Source organism: Primulina tabacum, chromosome 17 (assembly GCF_025594145.1).
Source record: "Primulina tabacum isolate GXHZ01 chromosome 17, ASM2559414v2, whole genome shotgun sequence".
In the NCBI taxonomy this organism is placed as follows: Eukaryota; Viridiplantae; Streptophyta; class Magnoliopsida; order Lamiales; family Gesneriaceae; genus Primulina; species Primulina tabacum.
Window position 1 is genome coordinate 31815221 of NC_134566.1, and position 17703 is coordinate 31832923.

General features: G+C 36.6%; 1 protein-coding gene, 1 non-coding gene and 1 pseudogene across 3 annotated transcripts; 2 read left to right on the forward strand and 1 right to left on the reverse strand.

Annotated features, from left to right (window-relative positions):
• Nucleotides 1–3558: 3558 nt before the first annotated feature.
• On the forward strand, nt 3559–13376 carry LOC142531273 (putative receptor-like serine/threonine-protein kinase At4g34500; annotated as a pseudogene).
• A 398-nt stretch (nt 13377–13774) lies between these two features.
• Nucleotides 13775–13846, forward strand: TRNAE-UUC (transfer RNA glutamic acid (anticodon UUC)). The gene has a single exon. It is a non-coding gene; the product is annotated as a tRNA-Glu (tRNA).
• A 148-nt stretch (nt 13847–13994) lies between these two features.
• On the reverse strand, nt 13995–17587 carry LOC142531589 (uncharacterized). 2 transcript variants are annotated; one of them, XM_075637781.1, is made up of 3 exons: nt 17199–17585; nt 14740–16750; nt 13995–14588 (listed from the first exon to the last, which is right to left on the reverse strand). In XM_075637781.1, the coding sequence occupies exons 2-3, from the start codon at nt 16713–16715 to the stop codon at nt 14468–14470; spliced, it is 2097 nt and encodes a 698-aa protein (XP_075493896.1). In that variant the 5' UTR covers nt 16716–16750; nt 17199–17585; the 3' UTR covers nt 13995–14467. The 2 variants fall into 2 exon arrangements, with proteins under 2 accessions (XP_075493896.1, XP_075493895.1); XM_075637780.1 differs by having other exon boundaries at nt 14740–17587.
• Between the last annotated feature and the right edge of the window lie 116 nt (nt 17588–17703).

The window sequence follows — 17703 nt, forward strand, 5'->3', positions numbered from 1 at the left end:
TTAGTTTGCCTTGCCAATTTATTTGGAACAAATTTTAAATCGGGTAAAACGTAAGGCTTGATTACTATTTGGGTTATACATCGTGGCCCATTGGCCATTACAAATAAATTTTGCTTTCGACCTACAATTATTTGAAATGGAGCCAAAAACGTAATATAGATCTTATGGAAGTAATGGAAGGATTTGGATTCTATGTTGTAGTTGAAAGACAGCATCTGATATTGTGTATTTTTTATACGAGCTGATCAGTTGATCATCTGATTGACCTAGTGTCAGATAAATTTAAAAAATTGTCAGACGATACGAGATAATCAGTTTATCACCTCTTGTTAAAAGAGCACAACATCGGTGCTGTGTTTTCAACCACAACAGAAGATCTGAATTCGTAATTGAATCAAACTAACAAATAAGTTCAATTCCATTATGTTGCATTTGGATGAATAAATTTTAAATTCACATATTTTGATTATTGTTTTATGATTAAGAATGAAACAATTTATGAAATTTTAAATTCATGTTTTAATTATTTATACATTAGTTATATTAAATAGAATGCATTTCAACTGTCTTTATTTCTGATTTGATTGAATTTGAAATTTATTTTAATCAACATAAAATATTATATAAATATAAAATAAATAAATTTAACTTCTATGAAACAAAACAAAATATATTTCAAATCAATGCAAACTCAACCATAATTAATTTGATCAACTGCAGGTAAAATGATGAATCTACTCTTCAACAGGCGTGAGGATGTGCGCATGACGCAGGCTTGACCCGCAGGAAATTAAACGTGTCAGGCATCGGGGGATGTAAGATAATTGGATTTTCAAGGTTCTCCCAATAATATTTATCTCATAACTTCATCGGAAATTAAATTTTTTGTTCAATTTGTATTATTATTTTATTTATATAAATTATGATATAATTTATCTTTAATTCACATTTTAATAGGTGAGTCGCGCTTGAGTACCCTTCGAATAGATTTTGTTCCGACAAAAAATAGTGTCCATACTTTGGGGTGGTATATCGTACCGAAAATCTTATACCATATCGAAAATTTCGGTATAAGAAAATTTATACCGATACCGTACCAAAAATTTCGGTATACCGAAAAATTCGGTAAATATAACTAGCATACCGATTATACCGAAATTGTACGGTATACCGATATTTCGATACAGTATCGGTATATACCGTTTTATACCGAAAAACATTACATTTTAAAATTTTTATGAATTTATTGTTTTAAAATATTATATATTTTAAATTTTTTATATATTTTTTTGGTATTTCGGTATTCCGGTATGCACCGAAATTTTCAAATTGCATACCGTTACCGTACCGAAAATTTTGGTATTCTTACCGTACCGTAGCGAAATCTTCGGTATACCGAAAATTCGGTAAATTCGGAATTTTTTCGGTACGGTAATCTCGCTATACCGAAAATTCGGTATTTTTTCCTACCCATATCCATACTTAATCTTAATCAATCGGCACCTTTTCAAGCTCTTTTTCAAGTATTAAAATCTTATTTACAAGAGACTTTACAAAGTTTATAAATAAATATAAAACGAAAATTGTATTTTAACAATTTTTTTTAAAAAAAACGATAATTTCTCGAGTTTGTCATATTCGAACAAGACATATAAAAAATTTGAGTTCGATTTGAACTTGGCTAAAGACAATAGTCGATGTTAGTGAGCCAATTCGAGATGTCCAATGAGATTGGACATCCACACTTACACAAAATTCAAATAAATTCTTCAATCCAAACGAAATTAAATTAAAATATTGAAAAATTCCAAAGTTTTACCTGTTAATATCCTTTAACCTCCACAAGAAGCGGCTTCAAAAGCCTCAATTCCTGTGGAATCCAAACTTCTCTCGCCGCCGCAGAGAGAAATAAATTTGTAGAATGTAAAATTGAAATTTAGGGTTGTTGTCGATCGAAAAGTTTGGGGGCTAATAATGTCATTTCATATTATTTATTCTTTTATCATGAAGATATCACTAACCTTTGGTGGGATGTCTTCTCCATGATGGACCAGCATTATCACGGACCCATTTAATTTTTGTGGGCTTCTAAAAAATGAACCAAACATAGGTTGAAGAGTGATAAATTATTAATCACTTAGTTATCAAGTACACCAAACTATGTCTAAAAGAATGGAAGAAAACTTAGTTACGTGATTTTTTTTCATATTTATTTACTTTTTCTTTCGTTTCGTTTTCGTATCATCGATTTATTTATTTCTTTGCTTCTTCCTTTGTTTGGCTCTCATAGTCGAGTTACCTGACTCACTTGCACTTTAATGCGGGCTGTTACATATGAAAAAATAATATTGATAAGGATAGATGAAAACTTTTACATTTAATATCGCCTAAACTAAATAATCTAATATTAGATAGATGAATTTTGGATTTTTACTACTTATAAAATATAAAATATGGAATTATTTTATGTGCGTGACCCGTTTGTGAAGTGTGCAAGGAGTATATCTCTTGTAAGACGGTCTCACGAATTTTTATCTGTGAGACGGGTCAATTCTACCGATATTCACAATAAAAAATAATATTATTAGCATAAAAAGTAATATTTTTTCATGGATGACTCAAATAAGAGATCCATCTCATAAAATATGAATCGTAAGACCGTCTCACACAATTTTTTGCTTTGTGCAAGAGTATCCAAAAATATTCAATCAGCCTCACAAATCAACATGAACAACATGGTGGTCCAAAAATTTAATTTTAAGCCACAGGTGACATGATACAAATTACATTAATTACGCAATCAAATGATTTATTTGCCACGACGCTTGGTATTTCCTACTTTGTTGATTATCAAAACAAAGTATCAATCCATAAAACAATCACAAAGTATTTCAAATCATGGCCAAATGGTTTGCTGCAAAGTGGAATCAAATCGAGCCGTTCGCGAGATGTTCGAATTGATTGAAAAACATATTTATTATTTGTACATGAAGGAGGCGAAGATGCACTTGGATGAGAAAATTTGATTCAAAATAAGAGATTTAACATGAAGAGTGGATTTTGAAAAACATAAATTGTTTGTGTATTTGAAATCATTTATAATTATTATCATGTGACTCAATCCAATTGAAGGCAAAAATTTATGTCAAACGATCTCACGGGTCGTATTTTGTGAGACATATATCTTATTTGAGTCATTCATTAAAAAATATTGCTTTTTATGCTAAGAATATTACTTTTTATTGTGAATATCGATAGGATTGACCCGTCTCACAGATAAAAATTCGTGAGACCGTCTCACAAGAAACTTACTCCTAATTGAATTATTTAAAAGAAGCTAACCAATCAATCAAAGTTTGAATGTACTTCAATTTTGATTGAGTTCGAGTCCAACCCGAATTATTTCAAGTATTTGTCTATTACTTGGAAATTAAAAGTTTATTTTTTAAATTCCGTCTTTTAAAAAATAATTAAATTACCATTTAATTTTAAAAAATGTAAACTTTTTATTAGATTGATATATATTTTTCGGCCTGAATTTGGGGGAAAAAGCCTATTATTGAGAAGTCCTCAATATTATGAATCTTCCACTTGACTGACCGTTGCATGCCCACTCGCTCCATAGCTGCCAAAATGCAAAACCTTTTCAGTCTACACTGCATTTCCCCCTAGGAAAGAGCTTGGAGAGTACGATCTCGTCGTGAAAATGGAAATTTCCGCCGGTATTCTCAACTCCAAAACTCCGATTTTCGGCCAAAAACTGTACGTTATTGTAATCGCCACAATTGTGGTTGTGCTCGCCGTTTTTTCTATTATTTTCGTTTTTCTTAGTCTGAAGTGGAGGTCGAAGCGAAGCCACATTGGCGTGAAACGCGGACCGGGGATTTTGCCGCTGGTTTTCCAGGAGATCAGTGAAGTTAAAGCGTCCGATAAAGTTCAAGCAACGGAAGAAGTGGATGAAAATAGCATGGCGATAGTTCTAGTAGGTGATGTGGCGAGGATTGTGGAAATTGATTCGGAGAGCAAGAAGAGGAGCTCAGAGAGCAATGAATCGAGTTTGACTCAGACCGAGTCATCTTCGGCACTGTCGGCCTCTACCGACGATTTGGGAAATTCTGCGTGGGGACGGTGGTACAGTTTAAGGGAGCTTCAAATCGCTACGAATCAGTTTTGTGATGAGAACGTTATCGGAGAAGGAGGCTTTGGCATTGTTTATCGAGGTGTCCTTTCGGATGGTTCCTTTGTTGCCGTCAAAAATCTTCTAAACAACAAGTAAGTCTTGGGTCGGGAATAGACGAAAAAAGGATAAGAATTATACGATCATGCTTTACTCGTCTTTGAATTAAATCTGAAAACACTTTCACAACTATACATGTTATGCAAGGCTGATAATCTTGAAGTCTGAGTTGAAACCGAATTCTTGTCGGGTTCCATCAATTCTTATTTTTTTGTACTTCTTAAAAAATAAGTACATCACAAAAATCACTACTACAGATAAAATTAAAAGTTAATATGGTTATAAATTTATTCTCGACAAACTGGAACTCGAGGCTGTCGGCAAGTCAACCATTTGGCCCGTGAACATTTTAAATAAATGTTAAAGATTTGAAATGAAAGGATGCGTTCAGACGGAATGCGTTTTATACGCGGTTTCACACCTTAAAATTTTACTATAAATAGGTGCCTCATTCCTTCATTTCAAATCATCCCTTCTTCGAGTTTTCTCTCATCTTATAGGCATTTGAGTGCTTAGTTCTGTAATATTTATGAGGTGTTTTGTTCTCCTGTATTAAGAGAGTGTGTGTTCTCTTTGGAAACACAGTGAGTGAGTTGTACACCACAAAATATTATAGTGGAATTCTTTTCTTTTGCCCGTGGTTTTTACCCTAATAATTTTTAGGGGTTTTCCACGTAAATCTCGGTGGCCAGTTTATTCTTTATTTTCGAATTTATTATCTCAAATTCCGCACGTGAGACCAACAAGTGGTATCAGAGCCATGGTTTAAAATTTCTTAAAATTCTGAGTATGCTCTGTGGTTGCAGCCTAGACTGATCTTCCACATCAGAAAAGATTTTTTGAGATTTTTTATTTAAGCCGGGATTATTTTGTCCAGTCTATTAAAATTGTTATAGACATAATGGCGGGAAGGTACGAGATAGCAAAGTTCAACAGAAGCAATTTTATGCTGTGGAAAATAAAGATACAAGCAGTTTTAAGAAAGGAGAATTGCTTGACGGCTATTGGAGATAGACCGGTGGAAATTACGAACGATGGAAAGTGGAATGATAATGCTGTTGCCAATTTACACTTGGCTATAGCAGACGAAGTTTTGTCAAGTATCTCTGAGATAAAAACAACCAAAGTTATCTGGGATACTCTGGCAAAGATGTACGAGGTCAAGTCGCTGCACAGCATGATTTTCCTAAAGAGAAGGTTTTATACTCTTCGGATGGCGGAATCATCATCGATGACCGACCATATCAACACACTAAATACTCTATTTGCCCAACTCACTTCAATGTGGCATAAAATAGGGGGAAATGAACGTGCGAAGCTTCTACTTCAAAGTCTACCAGATTTATATGATCAACTTATCATCAACACAACCAACAATATTCTTATGGGCTTTCTAAAATTCGACGATGTCTTAACTTCGGTTATTGGAGAAGAAAGCCGGCGCAAGAATAAGGAAAATAGGTTGGTAACATCGAAGCAAGTAGAGGCTTTACCGATGATAAGAGGAAGATTTATGGACCGTGACTCCAGTGGGAGCCAAAGACGAGGTAGATCAAAGTCGAGAAGTAAGAAGAAAAATATTTACTGCTTTAAATGTGGCGGTAAAGGGCACTTCAAGAAAGAGTGTACGAGTATCGATAAAAACTCTCAAGGAAATGTGGCCAGTACAGCAGTACTTCAGACAGTGGTGAAATATTATTCAGCGAAGCAGCAACTGTTGCAGAAGGCAGACACAAATTTTGTGACTCATGGATTATGGATTCATGAGCGACGTGGCACATGACATCTCGGAGAGAATGGTTTGATCATTATGAACCAGTCTCAGGAGGATCTGTATTCATGGGAAATGATCATGCCTTGGAAATCGCTGGGGTCGGTACTGTCAAAATTAAAATGTTTGATGGCACTATACAGGAGATACGACATGTGAAAGGACTGACGAAAAATCTTTTGTCCTTGGGGCAATTGGATGACATCGGGTACAAAACTCGTATCGAGAACGGGATTATGAAAATTGTGAAGGGAGCGCTTGTGGTTATGAAGGCGGAAAATTAACAGTGTTATGGCATAGAAAGCTCGGGCATATGTCAGAACGAGGGTTGAAAATTCTCTCAGAACGAAAGCTGCTGCCGGGACTTACAAAAGTGTCATTACCCTTTTGTGAGCATTGTGTTACCAGTAAACAATGCAGATTAAAGTTTGGCACTTCTACTGCCAAGAGCAAAAGCATATTGGAGCTGATTCATTCGGATGTTTGGCAAGCACCGGTTGTATCCCTATGAGGAGCGAGATACTTTGTCTCGTTTATTGATGATTTCTCTAGGAGATGTTGGATGTATCCAATCAAGAAGAAATCAGATGTTTTCCAGATCTTCAAAGATTTCAAAGCGCGGTTGAACTTGATTCAGGAAAGAAAATCAAGTGTTTGAAGACTGACAATGGAAGAGAATATACCAGTGACGAATTTGATGCATATTGTCAACATGAGGGCATCAAGAGACAGTTCATGACGGCTTACACACCTCAACAGAATGGAGTGGCGGAGCGGACGAACAGGACCTTGTTGGACAGAACAAGAGCTATGTTGAGGACTGCAGGTCTAGAAAAGTTATTTTGGGCAGAAGTAGTCAAAACTGCTTGTTATATTATCAATCGTTCTCCTTCAATGGCGATTGATCTGAAGACTCCGATGGATATGTGGACCGGGAAGCCGACAGATTATTCTCATTTGCATACATTTGGAAGTCCTGTGTACGTTCTGTACAATGATCAAGAAAGATCGAAGTTGGATTCGAAATCCAGAAAATGTATCTTCTTGGGCTATGCTGATGGAGTTAAGGGGTTTCGCTTGTGGAATCCTACTGTTGACAAGCTTGTCATCAGCAGGGATATTATCTTCGAGGAAGATAAAGTAAAGAGAGACAAAGGCACACCGAATTCAGAAACTACTATTTTTCAGGTGGAAAATAAGACGGACGAAGGTCAAGTTTCTTGTGAAGCATTACCAGAGCCCGAAGAACAAGAACATGTTGAGTCTGAGGTTTCCAATGTGAGGCAGTCAACTTGAGACAGAAGACCACCAGGTTGGCTTTCAGATTATATCACTGAAAGCAACATTGCATATTGTCTATTATTAGAGGATGGTAAGCCATCGAGTTTCCACGAGGCTACTTAAAGCTCGGATGTATCCTTGTGGATGATAGCAATGCAAGAAGAGTTGGAGGCATTAGACAGGAATAAAACTTGGGATCTTGTTACACTACCACAAGGAAGGAAAGCCATTGGTAGTAGATGGGTCTATAAGATCAAGCGTGATGACAATAACCAAGTGGAGCGATATCGTGCTAGATTGGTGGTAAAAGGGTATGCTCAGAAAGAAGGCATTGACTTGGTATGCTCAGAAAGAAGGCATTGACTTCAATGAGATATTTTCTCCTGTGGTTCGGCTTACAACAGTCAGAGTGGTGTTGGCATTGTGTGCGATGTTTGACCTACATCTAGAACAGCTAGATGTGAAAACGGCGTTTCTTCATGGAGATCTTGAAAAAGAAATCTATATGTTCCAGCCAGAAGGTTTTGCGGAAAAAGGCAAAGAGAACTTGGTTTGCAGGTTGAACAAATCTCTGTACGGTCTCAAATAGGCGCCGAGGTGTTGGTACAAGAGATTTGATTCCTATATCATGAGCCTTGGATACAACAGATTGAGTGCAGACCCTTGTACGTATTTCAAGAGGTCTGGTGATGATTATATTATTTTGCTGTTGTATGTGGACGACATGTTGGTTTCAGGCCCCAACAAAGATCAGGTCCAAGGATTGAAGGCACAGTTGGCTAGGGAATTTGATATGAAGGACTTGAGACCAGCAAACAAGATTCTAAGGATGCAAGTTCGCCGAGATAGAAGTAACAAAAAGATTTGGCTTTCACAGAGAAATTATTTGAAGAAAGTCTTGCAACGCTTCAACATGCAATATAGTAAGCCAATCTCGACCCCTCTTCCTGTTAACTTCAAGTTATCCTCCGAGATGTGTCCTAGCAGTGAAGCAGAAAGGATAGAGATGTCTCGAGTACCATATGCATCAGCAGTGGGAAGTTTGATGTTCGCCATGATCTATACAAGACCGGACATTGCTCAAGCAGTGGGAGCAGTTAGTCGGTATATGATGAATCCTGGACCAGGGCATTGGAGCACTGTTAAGAGGATCCTTCGATACATTAAGGGTACCTCGAATGCTGCATTATGTTATGGAGGATCGGATTTTACACTCAGGGGCTATGTCGATTCAGATTATGCAGGTGATCCTGATAAGAGGAAATCTACTGCTGGTTATGTGTTTACACTTGCAGGGGGAACAGTAAGCTGGGTTTCAAAACTGCAGACAGTTGTGGCGTTATCTACAACGGAGGCAGAATACATGGCAGCTACTCAAGCTTGCAAGGAGGCAATATGGATTAAAAGATTATTGGAGGAGATTGGACAAAAACAAGAGAATGTTCCTTTGTTTTGTGACAGTCAGAGTGCCTTGCACATCGCAAGAAATCCAGCCTTTCATTCTAGGACAAAACACATTGGAGTACAATTTCACTTTGTGCGGGAAGTAGTAGAAGAAAGAAGTGTGGATATGCAGAAGATTCATACAAAGAATAACATTAGCTGATTTTCTAACCAAGTCAGTGAACACTGATAAGTTTGAGTGGTGTAGATCCTCAAGTGGTCTAGCGGAAACGTAAGCAGCAGGTAATGGCAAGATTGAAAAGATGTGTGAAAATGTGTTTGATTCTCAATCAAATCTTCAAGTGGGAGAAATGTCGGCAAGTCAACCATTTGGCCGGTGCACATTTTAAATAAATGTCAAAGATTTGAAATGAAAGGATGCGTTCAGACGGAACGCGTTTTATACGCGGTTTCACACCTTGAAATTCTACTATAAATAGGTGCATCATTCCTTCATTTCAAATCATCCCTTCTTCGAGTTTTCTCTCATCTTATAAGCATTTGAGTGCTTAGTTCTATAATATTTGTGAGGTGTTTTGTTCTCCTGTAGTAAGAGAGTGTGTGTTCTCTTTGGAAACACAGTGAGTGAGTTGTACATCACAAAATATTATAGTGAAATTCTTTTCATCTTACCCGTGGTTTTTACCCTAATAATTTTTAGGGGTTTTCCACGTAAATCTCGGTGTCCAGTTTATTCTTTATTTTCGAATTTATTATCTCAAATTCCGTACGTGGGACCAACAGAGGCGTGCTCCGGTATTCACTTGGGCCCTCAGAAATGGAGCCCTCGTTTTTAATTTATCCTTTTTTTGTGACAAAGTTATATATTTTTTAGTTTTAATTAATATTTTGCAAATGGGATAATGTATGTCCATTTGGTGGTTACTCTTTTGCTTACTGGAAAGCAGATCAAAGCATCAGACATCTGGATTGTATTGATTTCACTTTGTAGTCGGTAGGTGACTGAGTTTTATCTCTTTTCTATAAAATTACAAAGAATAAAGAGCAAGGGATGATATTTTTTTTTATCTTTATATCTTTTGTCCGTTCTTGTATATATTCTATCATGGAACGCAAGCTTGATGCCTCCTTTTTTTTACTTCTGATTATCTATTGTAGCTGTTGCATTATCAGGCTGTGACTTTACTTAGTCTTGCTTAGCTCTGTCGTTTTGCCTTTATTTCTACGTTTATATGCTCTTTGCCCTACTTCACTTATTATACTCCTAACTCCTCGTTCTCTCAATTAAGCAAATTATTTGGTTCTATTATATATTAGTTCATTACAGTGATATTCTGCTGTACTCTAGAATGCGTCAAAAAGAGAAAATTCTATTCATGGAACGAACCATTTGGCCACGACATGTTTGTTATGATTGGTATTGGAAAAGGGTAGGTATAGTGCTAGCCCTCACAATAATTTTTGGATTACAATGAGGATGTTAGTGTGCTAATTGGATCGGTTGATATATCTCTGCATTGGTAAATATATATATATGAAAACTAGTTCAAAATGCACGAGATTTAGTTCTTTTACATATATCGGGTAGTTTGAAGCAGTAGCTTTCAGTTTGTCTTCGAACGTGAACACAATCCTTGTCTCGAGTATAGTTTTCACAGAAGTTCATTAGGGAGGACAATTATTGTCTATGTCGAAAATTAACCGTATTGTAATTTCTCTAGGGATTACTAAATGTGCTCCTAAATGAGAATCTTGTGTATGGGGCATAAAATAACTTCTGTTCATTATTTTAACCAAAGACAGCTCAATGGCTATATGAAAACTTGATTTGAGCTTAATCACAATGTCGATGTGCTGCAAAATGTGCTCCTAAATGAGAATCTTGTGTATGGGGCATAAAATAAGTTCTGTCATTATTTCAACAAAAGACAGTTCAATGACTATATGGAAACTTGATTGGACTTAATCACAATCTTGATGTGCTGCGAATTTCCTACATCCTCGTGAATATGCCTTCATAGAAAGTGCAGCAATTTTATGCACGAACTTATGCATTATCAAAAAATAAAACTAACACTTTGCTTGCAGAGTGTAAATCAATGTCATATATTATTCTTGTGAATAGGGGTCAAGCAAAGAAGGAGTTTAAGGTGGAAGTTGAAGCAATAGGCAAAGTAAGACACAAAAACCTTGTAGGCTTGATAGGTTATTGTGCAGAAGGCGCTCAAAGGTACCCATGATTAACTTTGATTTATTGTAGATATGACCATGTTTTCTTGAACTGTAACTGGATCTTTTTATTCTGATTCAGTTTGCTTGTCTATGAGTACATTGATAATGGCAATTTGGAGCAATGGTTACATGGTGAGGTGAGGCCAGTTAGCCCTTTAACATGGGAGATCAGGATGAAAATTGCCATCGGAACAGCCAGGGGGTGAGGCTTAGTGTTGTTCAATGTGTATTGACTGATTTTTCAGTATGTCATTTTTGTGTAAAATTCAATCCAAAATTGTTTGGTTTCTTTTGTGTTCTTGAAGCTGATACCAAAACCAACATTGAACAATTGATCTGCAGCGTTTTGCTTTTATTCTTGCTTGCTTGATGTTTTCATTCATTTTTTGTTATGTTTAATCGGTAACATCATCCTGTCTTGACTTACTTGCAATGAGAAGTAATTATGGCAGTGAAAGAGGTCCTCGAGGTTGTGCTTGGATTTATTCATTTGATATCAAAATATTGCAAATTCATCATTTAAATCACCAGCTCTTGTCTGGATAACTATGGATTCTTTGGATTTTTAAATTCTTATACTATCATTTTTCGCTTGTGTCTTAACCATTCTAATGGATTTTAAGTTCTCCCAAAATTAAAGTTATCTGAATCCTCATTTTAAATACTTTCATGAAATTTAAATCCACTGAGCTAAGCACAAACTGAGGCAACTTCAAAGCCATCAAATACCTTCTCAAGATCCAAGATCAAGTTTCATTTGTGAATCTCCGCTTGTCTCTCTACTTCTACCCCTATCAGTAGTTCATTTTTTCCAGACTTGCGTACTTGCATGAAGGATTAGAGCCCAAAGTTGTCCATCGAGATGTGAAATCCAGCAATATTCTTTTAGATAGGAAATGGAATCCTAAAATATCGGATTTTGGACTTGCAAAGCTGTTGGGATCTGAGAAAAGCTATGTTACAACAAGAGTGATGGGAACATTTGGGTATATTCTATTCTGAACTTTGTTGAATGATTTTACGTTAAGTAACCCAGCTGAAAATACTATGAACATTTCTCACAAGTTTGATTTGCTTATTTACTAGATACGTCTCACCCGAGTATGCAAGTACTGGCATGCTTAATGAAGGAAATGATGTATACAGTTATGGAGTTCTACTCATGGAAATTATCACTGGAAGGATCCCCGTAGACTATTCGAAACCACCTGGAGAGGTTGAAAACGTATTCTCTGAAATCGGACTACATGTTAACCTTACCGAATGTCTTACATATCTCCAAAATATTTTGATGTTTAATTTTAAGTAGAGTTCTCTTTCCTAATTTCAGGTGAAATTGATTGATTGGGTAAAGGAATGATAACAAGTCGTCGTGGTGAAGAGTTGGTTGACCCCTTGATTGATGTTCATCCTCCCTCGAGAGTTTTGAAGAGAATGTTACTGGTTTGCCTTCGTTGTGTTGATTTGGATGCCAACAAACGCCCAAAGATGGGACAGATTGTACACATGCTTGAAGCAGATGAATTTCCTTACCATGTGGTGAGCTTCGTTAACTCTCTGATTACTGTACTTATTAAATAAGCTCTAGTGATAGTTCTTGTGATCCTGATTAGTAATCAGTATGATCCTGATTAGTAATCAGTATTCTCATAATAGTAAAAATGAATTGTGTTCGAAATAACAACCAAGATTTGACTGGTTAGATGTAATAATCAAGATTGCCTCAATTGTTGGAATCATAACTAGTTATTTTCACATGTGCAGGAACACTAATTTTACTGCTCTTGAATATCTTAGAGAGCTTTAGTGTTTGACAAGAGATAGCGATACACTCTGGTTTTATGTATGGGAGCCTGTTCTCTTTTAATCCTGTAGTTCTGTGTTCCATAGCTTCCAAATATTTGGATGTAGTAATATGAAGGTGCTGTTCCCTTAACTGGCTTTTGTTGATGTACTTAATTTATTTGATTGCTAAATAATGAAAGTCGCAATACTTGAACGATTTGATCTATTCATTTGGTTCGACGCAACCATGAGCAAACCCACCTCCCCTTTTAGTCCCCACTATATGATGACCTGTGCATTCCTGAATTTGCATTGTTTTGAAATGGAATTCAGGCATGGGATTCTTTTTTATATCATGCGAACTTCTTAAACTTGCATCTTTCTTACATCTTATAGGGTCCTCGACCCACTGGTTGAACACCTACCCTGTGAGCACGGACAACTGGTGGAAATAGGATTCGATTACCATAAAAATGCTCGTTTGGGATGGAAGAAAGACAAAGGCGAAGAATTAGGACTTGTGGTTTGCGCAGTTTCCATTGTGTTGGCAAGTTTTCATGTCAGTTCAGCCCTTTCTAAAATATTATTATGTAGAATTTGATTTTTTTAGATGTAGCTATGATTATGATTTATGAGCTTGTAAATAACATTTGGTTCCAAATTTTATGTTTGTTCGGATAATATTTTCATCTGAGTTTACCTATGTACATGTGATCTTTGGTTGAAATGGCATATATCAGTCTAGTGTCAAGTTTCCCATTTTCTCCAGAAAACGACACATATGTTGGTTTATCGTTTGTCCCTGTGACTGATACGACGAAACTATGAAGAATATATGATAAAAATTTTCTCTATGTTTATCTTATATTTTCATATATTATAAATTTAGAACATGTATAATGCTTTAGTTTCGCCAAATTAAAATGTTCACAATTTAATTTAAGCTTATCTACCACGTAGTATGGTTATTTAAACCAAAAATAAATACTTATCCCTTAAAATATATCAAACTAATCAAACATTTTAAAGTATATAAATATGTTTGACAAAACCTTTCTCAACATTCCATTGTCGTCCAGCGGTTAGGATATCTGGCTTTCACCCAGGAGACCCGGGTTCGATTCCCGGCGATGGAACCTTTTTTGTCCTTTTCTTCTCTAAATCCTTTTAGCCATTTGAATTTCTATCCTATAATCTATTATTATTTCTTAGGGTTCAAAATTGTGCACAAACCATAAATCATTTAACAATAAAGAAGTCGTTGCAGAAATGAAGTGGGAAAAAAGTGCATTTATTTTTAATATTCGAGATGCATTGTTGTCTATTATGCTGTCAACAATAAAAACAGAACCTAGAAATCTTTTTTGCTAAAACTTAAACAAGATCTTATATTTTCTGAAAGTATACATATGTACGGACCTAACTACAGTTCCTATTCTTATACATTTAGGTGTATTGGTTCATTTTGTATCGCCGACCCATTCAAAACATAAAACTGTTGTGAGCCAAAAGTTCCTTGAAAGGAATAAAAGAATACAACATACACAATCGATAAACATGTGTGATACAGCGTTGGGCCGTCTTCTTCATACCCTGCTGAAACGGAAGAATCTTTAACTCTTTAGCCTCCGCAAGAACAAAGAAGTTGTAATTTCTGGTGGAAAGTGCTGACCTCGTGGGGTGGCATACCAGAGCCATTCTCTCCATGGCCAATTCCCAGCCTACGTTTGGCATTCGTCCGACTAATTCTCATCCATCTACATGAAGGAAAGATCGAGAAAGTCTTTTTGTGGAGGTTGAGAATATGATAAGCCTCCTTGACCCCACCCTCTCTCCACTCGTTTCAAAGTTTTCATAGCTATTGCACTCCCATCATCTCTGAAAAATCGAGTCATTAGATATCACAAGATATTCCTGTGGCAGAAAACAATTCCAACCATAGCATTCCAGATGGCCAATTCAGTGCATAAATATAAAAGAATAGCATAAAGATAAGAAAACTTTGTGAAGCCATTGGAAAAATTCACACCTGTGTAGAATATTTCGCCAATCTCTCTTGCCATCTTTACGTCGTCTCTTATTTTTAGAGTGCTGATCATTTCTATGCACCTCATTTTCCATCTCATCTTTTGAATCCATCGCCAGCATTTGCTCGGTCAACTTATTGGCCTGATGCTTACTTCCACTCTTAATCAGATGATCAATCACTGGCATGAATGATGCAGGATCAAATCTACATCCTTTCTGCACCATTTTGTTAAGAATATCAATGGCACATTCTAAATTCCCATCCATGCATAATGTTTCCATCAATGCCTTGCACTGGAAACTGCTCAAATCAAGACAGCTCTCAACTGCAGTTTCAATTAATTTTCTAGCTTCCAAGACTTCCTCTCCAGCGAGCAGCTCATTGAACATTAGGCTATAAAGAATCGTCACGTGACCGTATAAACCGATGGCTATTTCAAATGCCTCTTGTGCTGGTCTGAACTCACCGGCTCTGCAGAATGTTTTAATTAACATTTTAAAGGAATATATGTTAGGTGTTACCTCCTTCTGCAACATGTCATCTAAAAGAGTTGCAGTTTCTTCACTTTTTCCTCCTTCGGATAGACAATTAAGAACAAGGTTGTAGGTGTAAACATTAGGATTAATGCCTTTTTCTATCATCTCATCCATTAACCCAAATATTTCAAATATTTGGTTCTTACTACCCAGTCCCATAATCAAGGAATTGTAAGTTTGTAAGCTTTTGTCACAACCCTTTCTCTCCATGTCTTTAAGAACCTGAAATGCAGATGATAGTTTCCCTCTCTTGCACAGGTTATATAGAAAAATATTATAGATGATTGAATCCGGGTACAAGTTTTTACCCAACATCTCAACGAACTTCTTTTTAGCTTCACCAAGCCGTCCATCCTTGCATAAACCATTTATGATAGTCGAATAACTGATCAAGTCAGGTGAGCATTTCTTCCTATTTTCATCCACTAGGCCAATGTACAAGTTCCCCAAAGCACCAAGAGCAGCACTTCCATGATTCCACATTTCACTCACAATTTCAACTGCCTTATCAACCTTCCCACTTTTGCACAAACCATCAATGACAATATTACAGCTCACAGTATCCAGTACATCACCTCTTTCGTTCATCTTTTGCAATAACCTCTCAGCTTCTGCCGTTTTACCTTCTCCCCATAGGCTGTGCAGCAGTATATTGCAAGTATAAGTATTTGGAAAACATCCATCCTTAATCATATCTTGAAGAACTTTATTAGCCTCAAATGTCTTCCTCTTTTTACAATACCCTTGGAGCAGTGCACTATAAGTGACTGTATCAGGGTAAACTCCCCGAGTTAGCATCAAACACATAAGGGCTCTTGCGTCAGCAAGCATGTCATGTTCACAAAATCCATTAATCATGATATTATAAGAATACAAATTAGGCTCTAGACCATCGTCCTCCATTTCTCGCATAACTTTATGAGCCTCCAAGAGTTTCCCATTTCTCAACAAACCCAACAGCCATGTGTTATAGCTCTCAGAATTTGAGAAAATACCATCCTTTTTCATGGACTCAACTAAAGTATTTGCTTCTTCCAACATCCCCTCCCTGAATAAACTCTCCAGCATCAAGTTATGAGTCAAAACATTAGGTCTTGGCAGTCCAAATGTTTCATCTATTTGCATGTCCCGAAAAATCCTTGAGGCTTCCAAAACCTTCCCGGCCTTACAAAGGGCAGAGATTCTAATGTTAAAAGTCACAACATTTGGAGCAATATCATCTTCCTTCATCTTCTCCACCAACGTTTCAACCTCATCGTTCTTATCTTCATTACAAAAGCTCGCAATTAACGTATTGTAAATCACTACATTAGGCAAGATACCCATTTTCTTCATCAAAACCAGAAGATCCAACCCTTTATACGGTAGCCCGAGTCTACAATACCCACGCACCATAATCCCAAAACTGAACTCATTAGGCTCACAACCTTTTTCCGGCATTCTATCAAACAACTCACGGGCATCTTCCAACCGACCTGAATCACACAACCCAGAAATCAGAAGATTGAAAGTGTAAGCTTCCGGCTTTACTTTGGAAAAAATCAAATCTTTGTAGAGCCACGATACATAATCCGAACAACAGTGTTGAAGAGAAGTTCTAATGAGCAAATTGTACAAGAATATCGAAGGCGGGTAGTCAAAGAAATGGGTTCGAATAGATTGAAAAAAATGCATAGCCTTGTCAATATGATCGGACTTGGCCAACACATTAACCAAGTAATACAAAACACGTTGCGGGACTCTATCAAAACGAAGAGTACGTTGGTGCAGAGCTTCGATTTCAGAGAACATTTTGGCGCGGATGAGAATGGGGGTAATGACAGGGAGGGAACGTTGGAAAGAAGAAAGATTATTCACGTTGTGATTAATGAGAGTACGCTTAAAAAGTAGCCATGCAAATCTGGGGCTGTTGGAGTTTTTTACCAGAGATTCCGCCAGCAGTTTTGCTTGCTCCATTTCAAGGCAGACACGGTAAGGAATCCTATTTCATAAAACACCGGCTGATTACAGAGCAGACACTGAAGAACTAAAGTACGACGCTCCCTTTGAATTTTGTTTTCTCATAATTCCCTCCATTTCCAGATTCCACTTGACAATCCATTCAATCGCTACTCCACAGCTGACAGTTGGTATCTGACTTGCGAAACCATCCAAAACGTTATGTTTTCAAAAATCTTTCTTGTAATAATTGCATTTCTTACATTGATTCTGATACAAATTTCATTGGAAAAGAAAGTTGTTACATTATCATGAATGATATGTAAAAGTGGAAGCAAGTTGATTTGTGAGACTCAAGATATTTTCAATACTACATGTCGAAGAGCATTGTCGCAAATTAATTCTACGATATCAACAGAGGTCAAAGAGTTTATTAATGGCATATATAATTTATTGTTGAGTCTATTTCTTCACGGAATAATTTACAATA

Excerpts from the sequence above, each read along its gene's own strand:
- LOC142531589 (XM_075637780.1), bottom strand. The coding sequence starts at position 17,231 with ATGGAGCAAGCAAAACTGCTGGCGGAATCTCTGGTAAAAAACTCCAAC. Across the intron at positions 14,589-14,739 it reads TGGCGAAATATTCTACACAG|AGATGATGGGAGTGCAATAG; the intron begins GTGTGAATTTTT and ends TCGATTTTTCAG.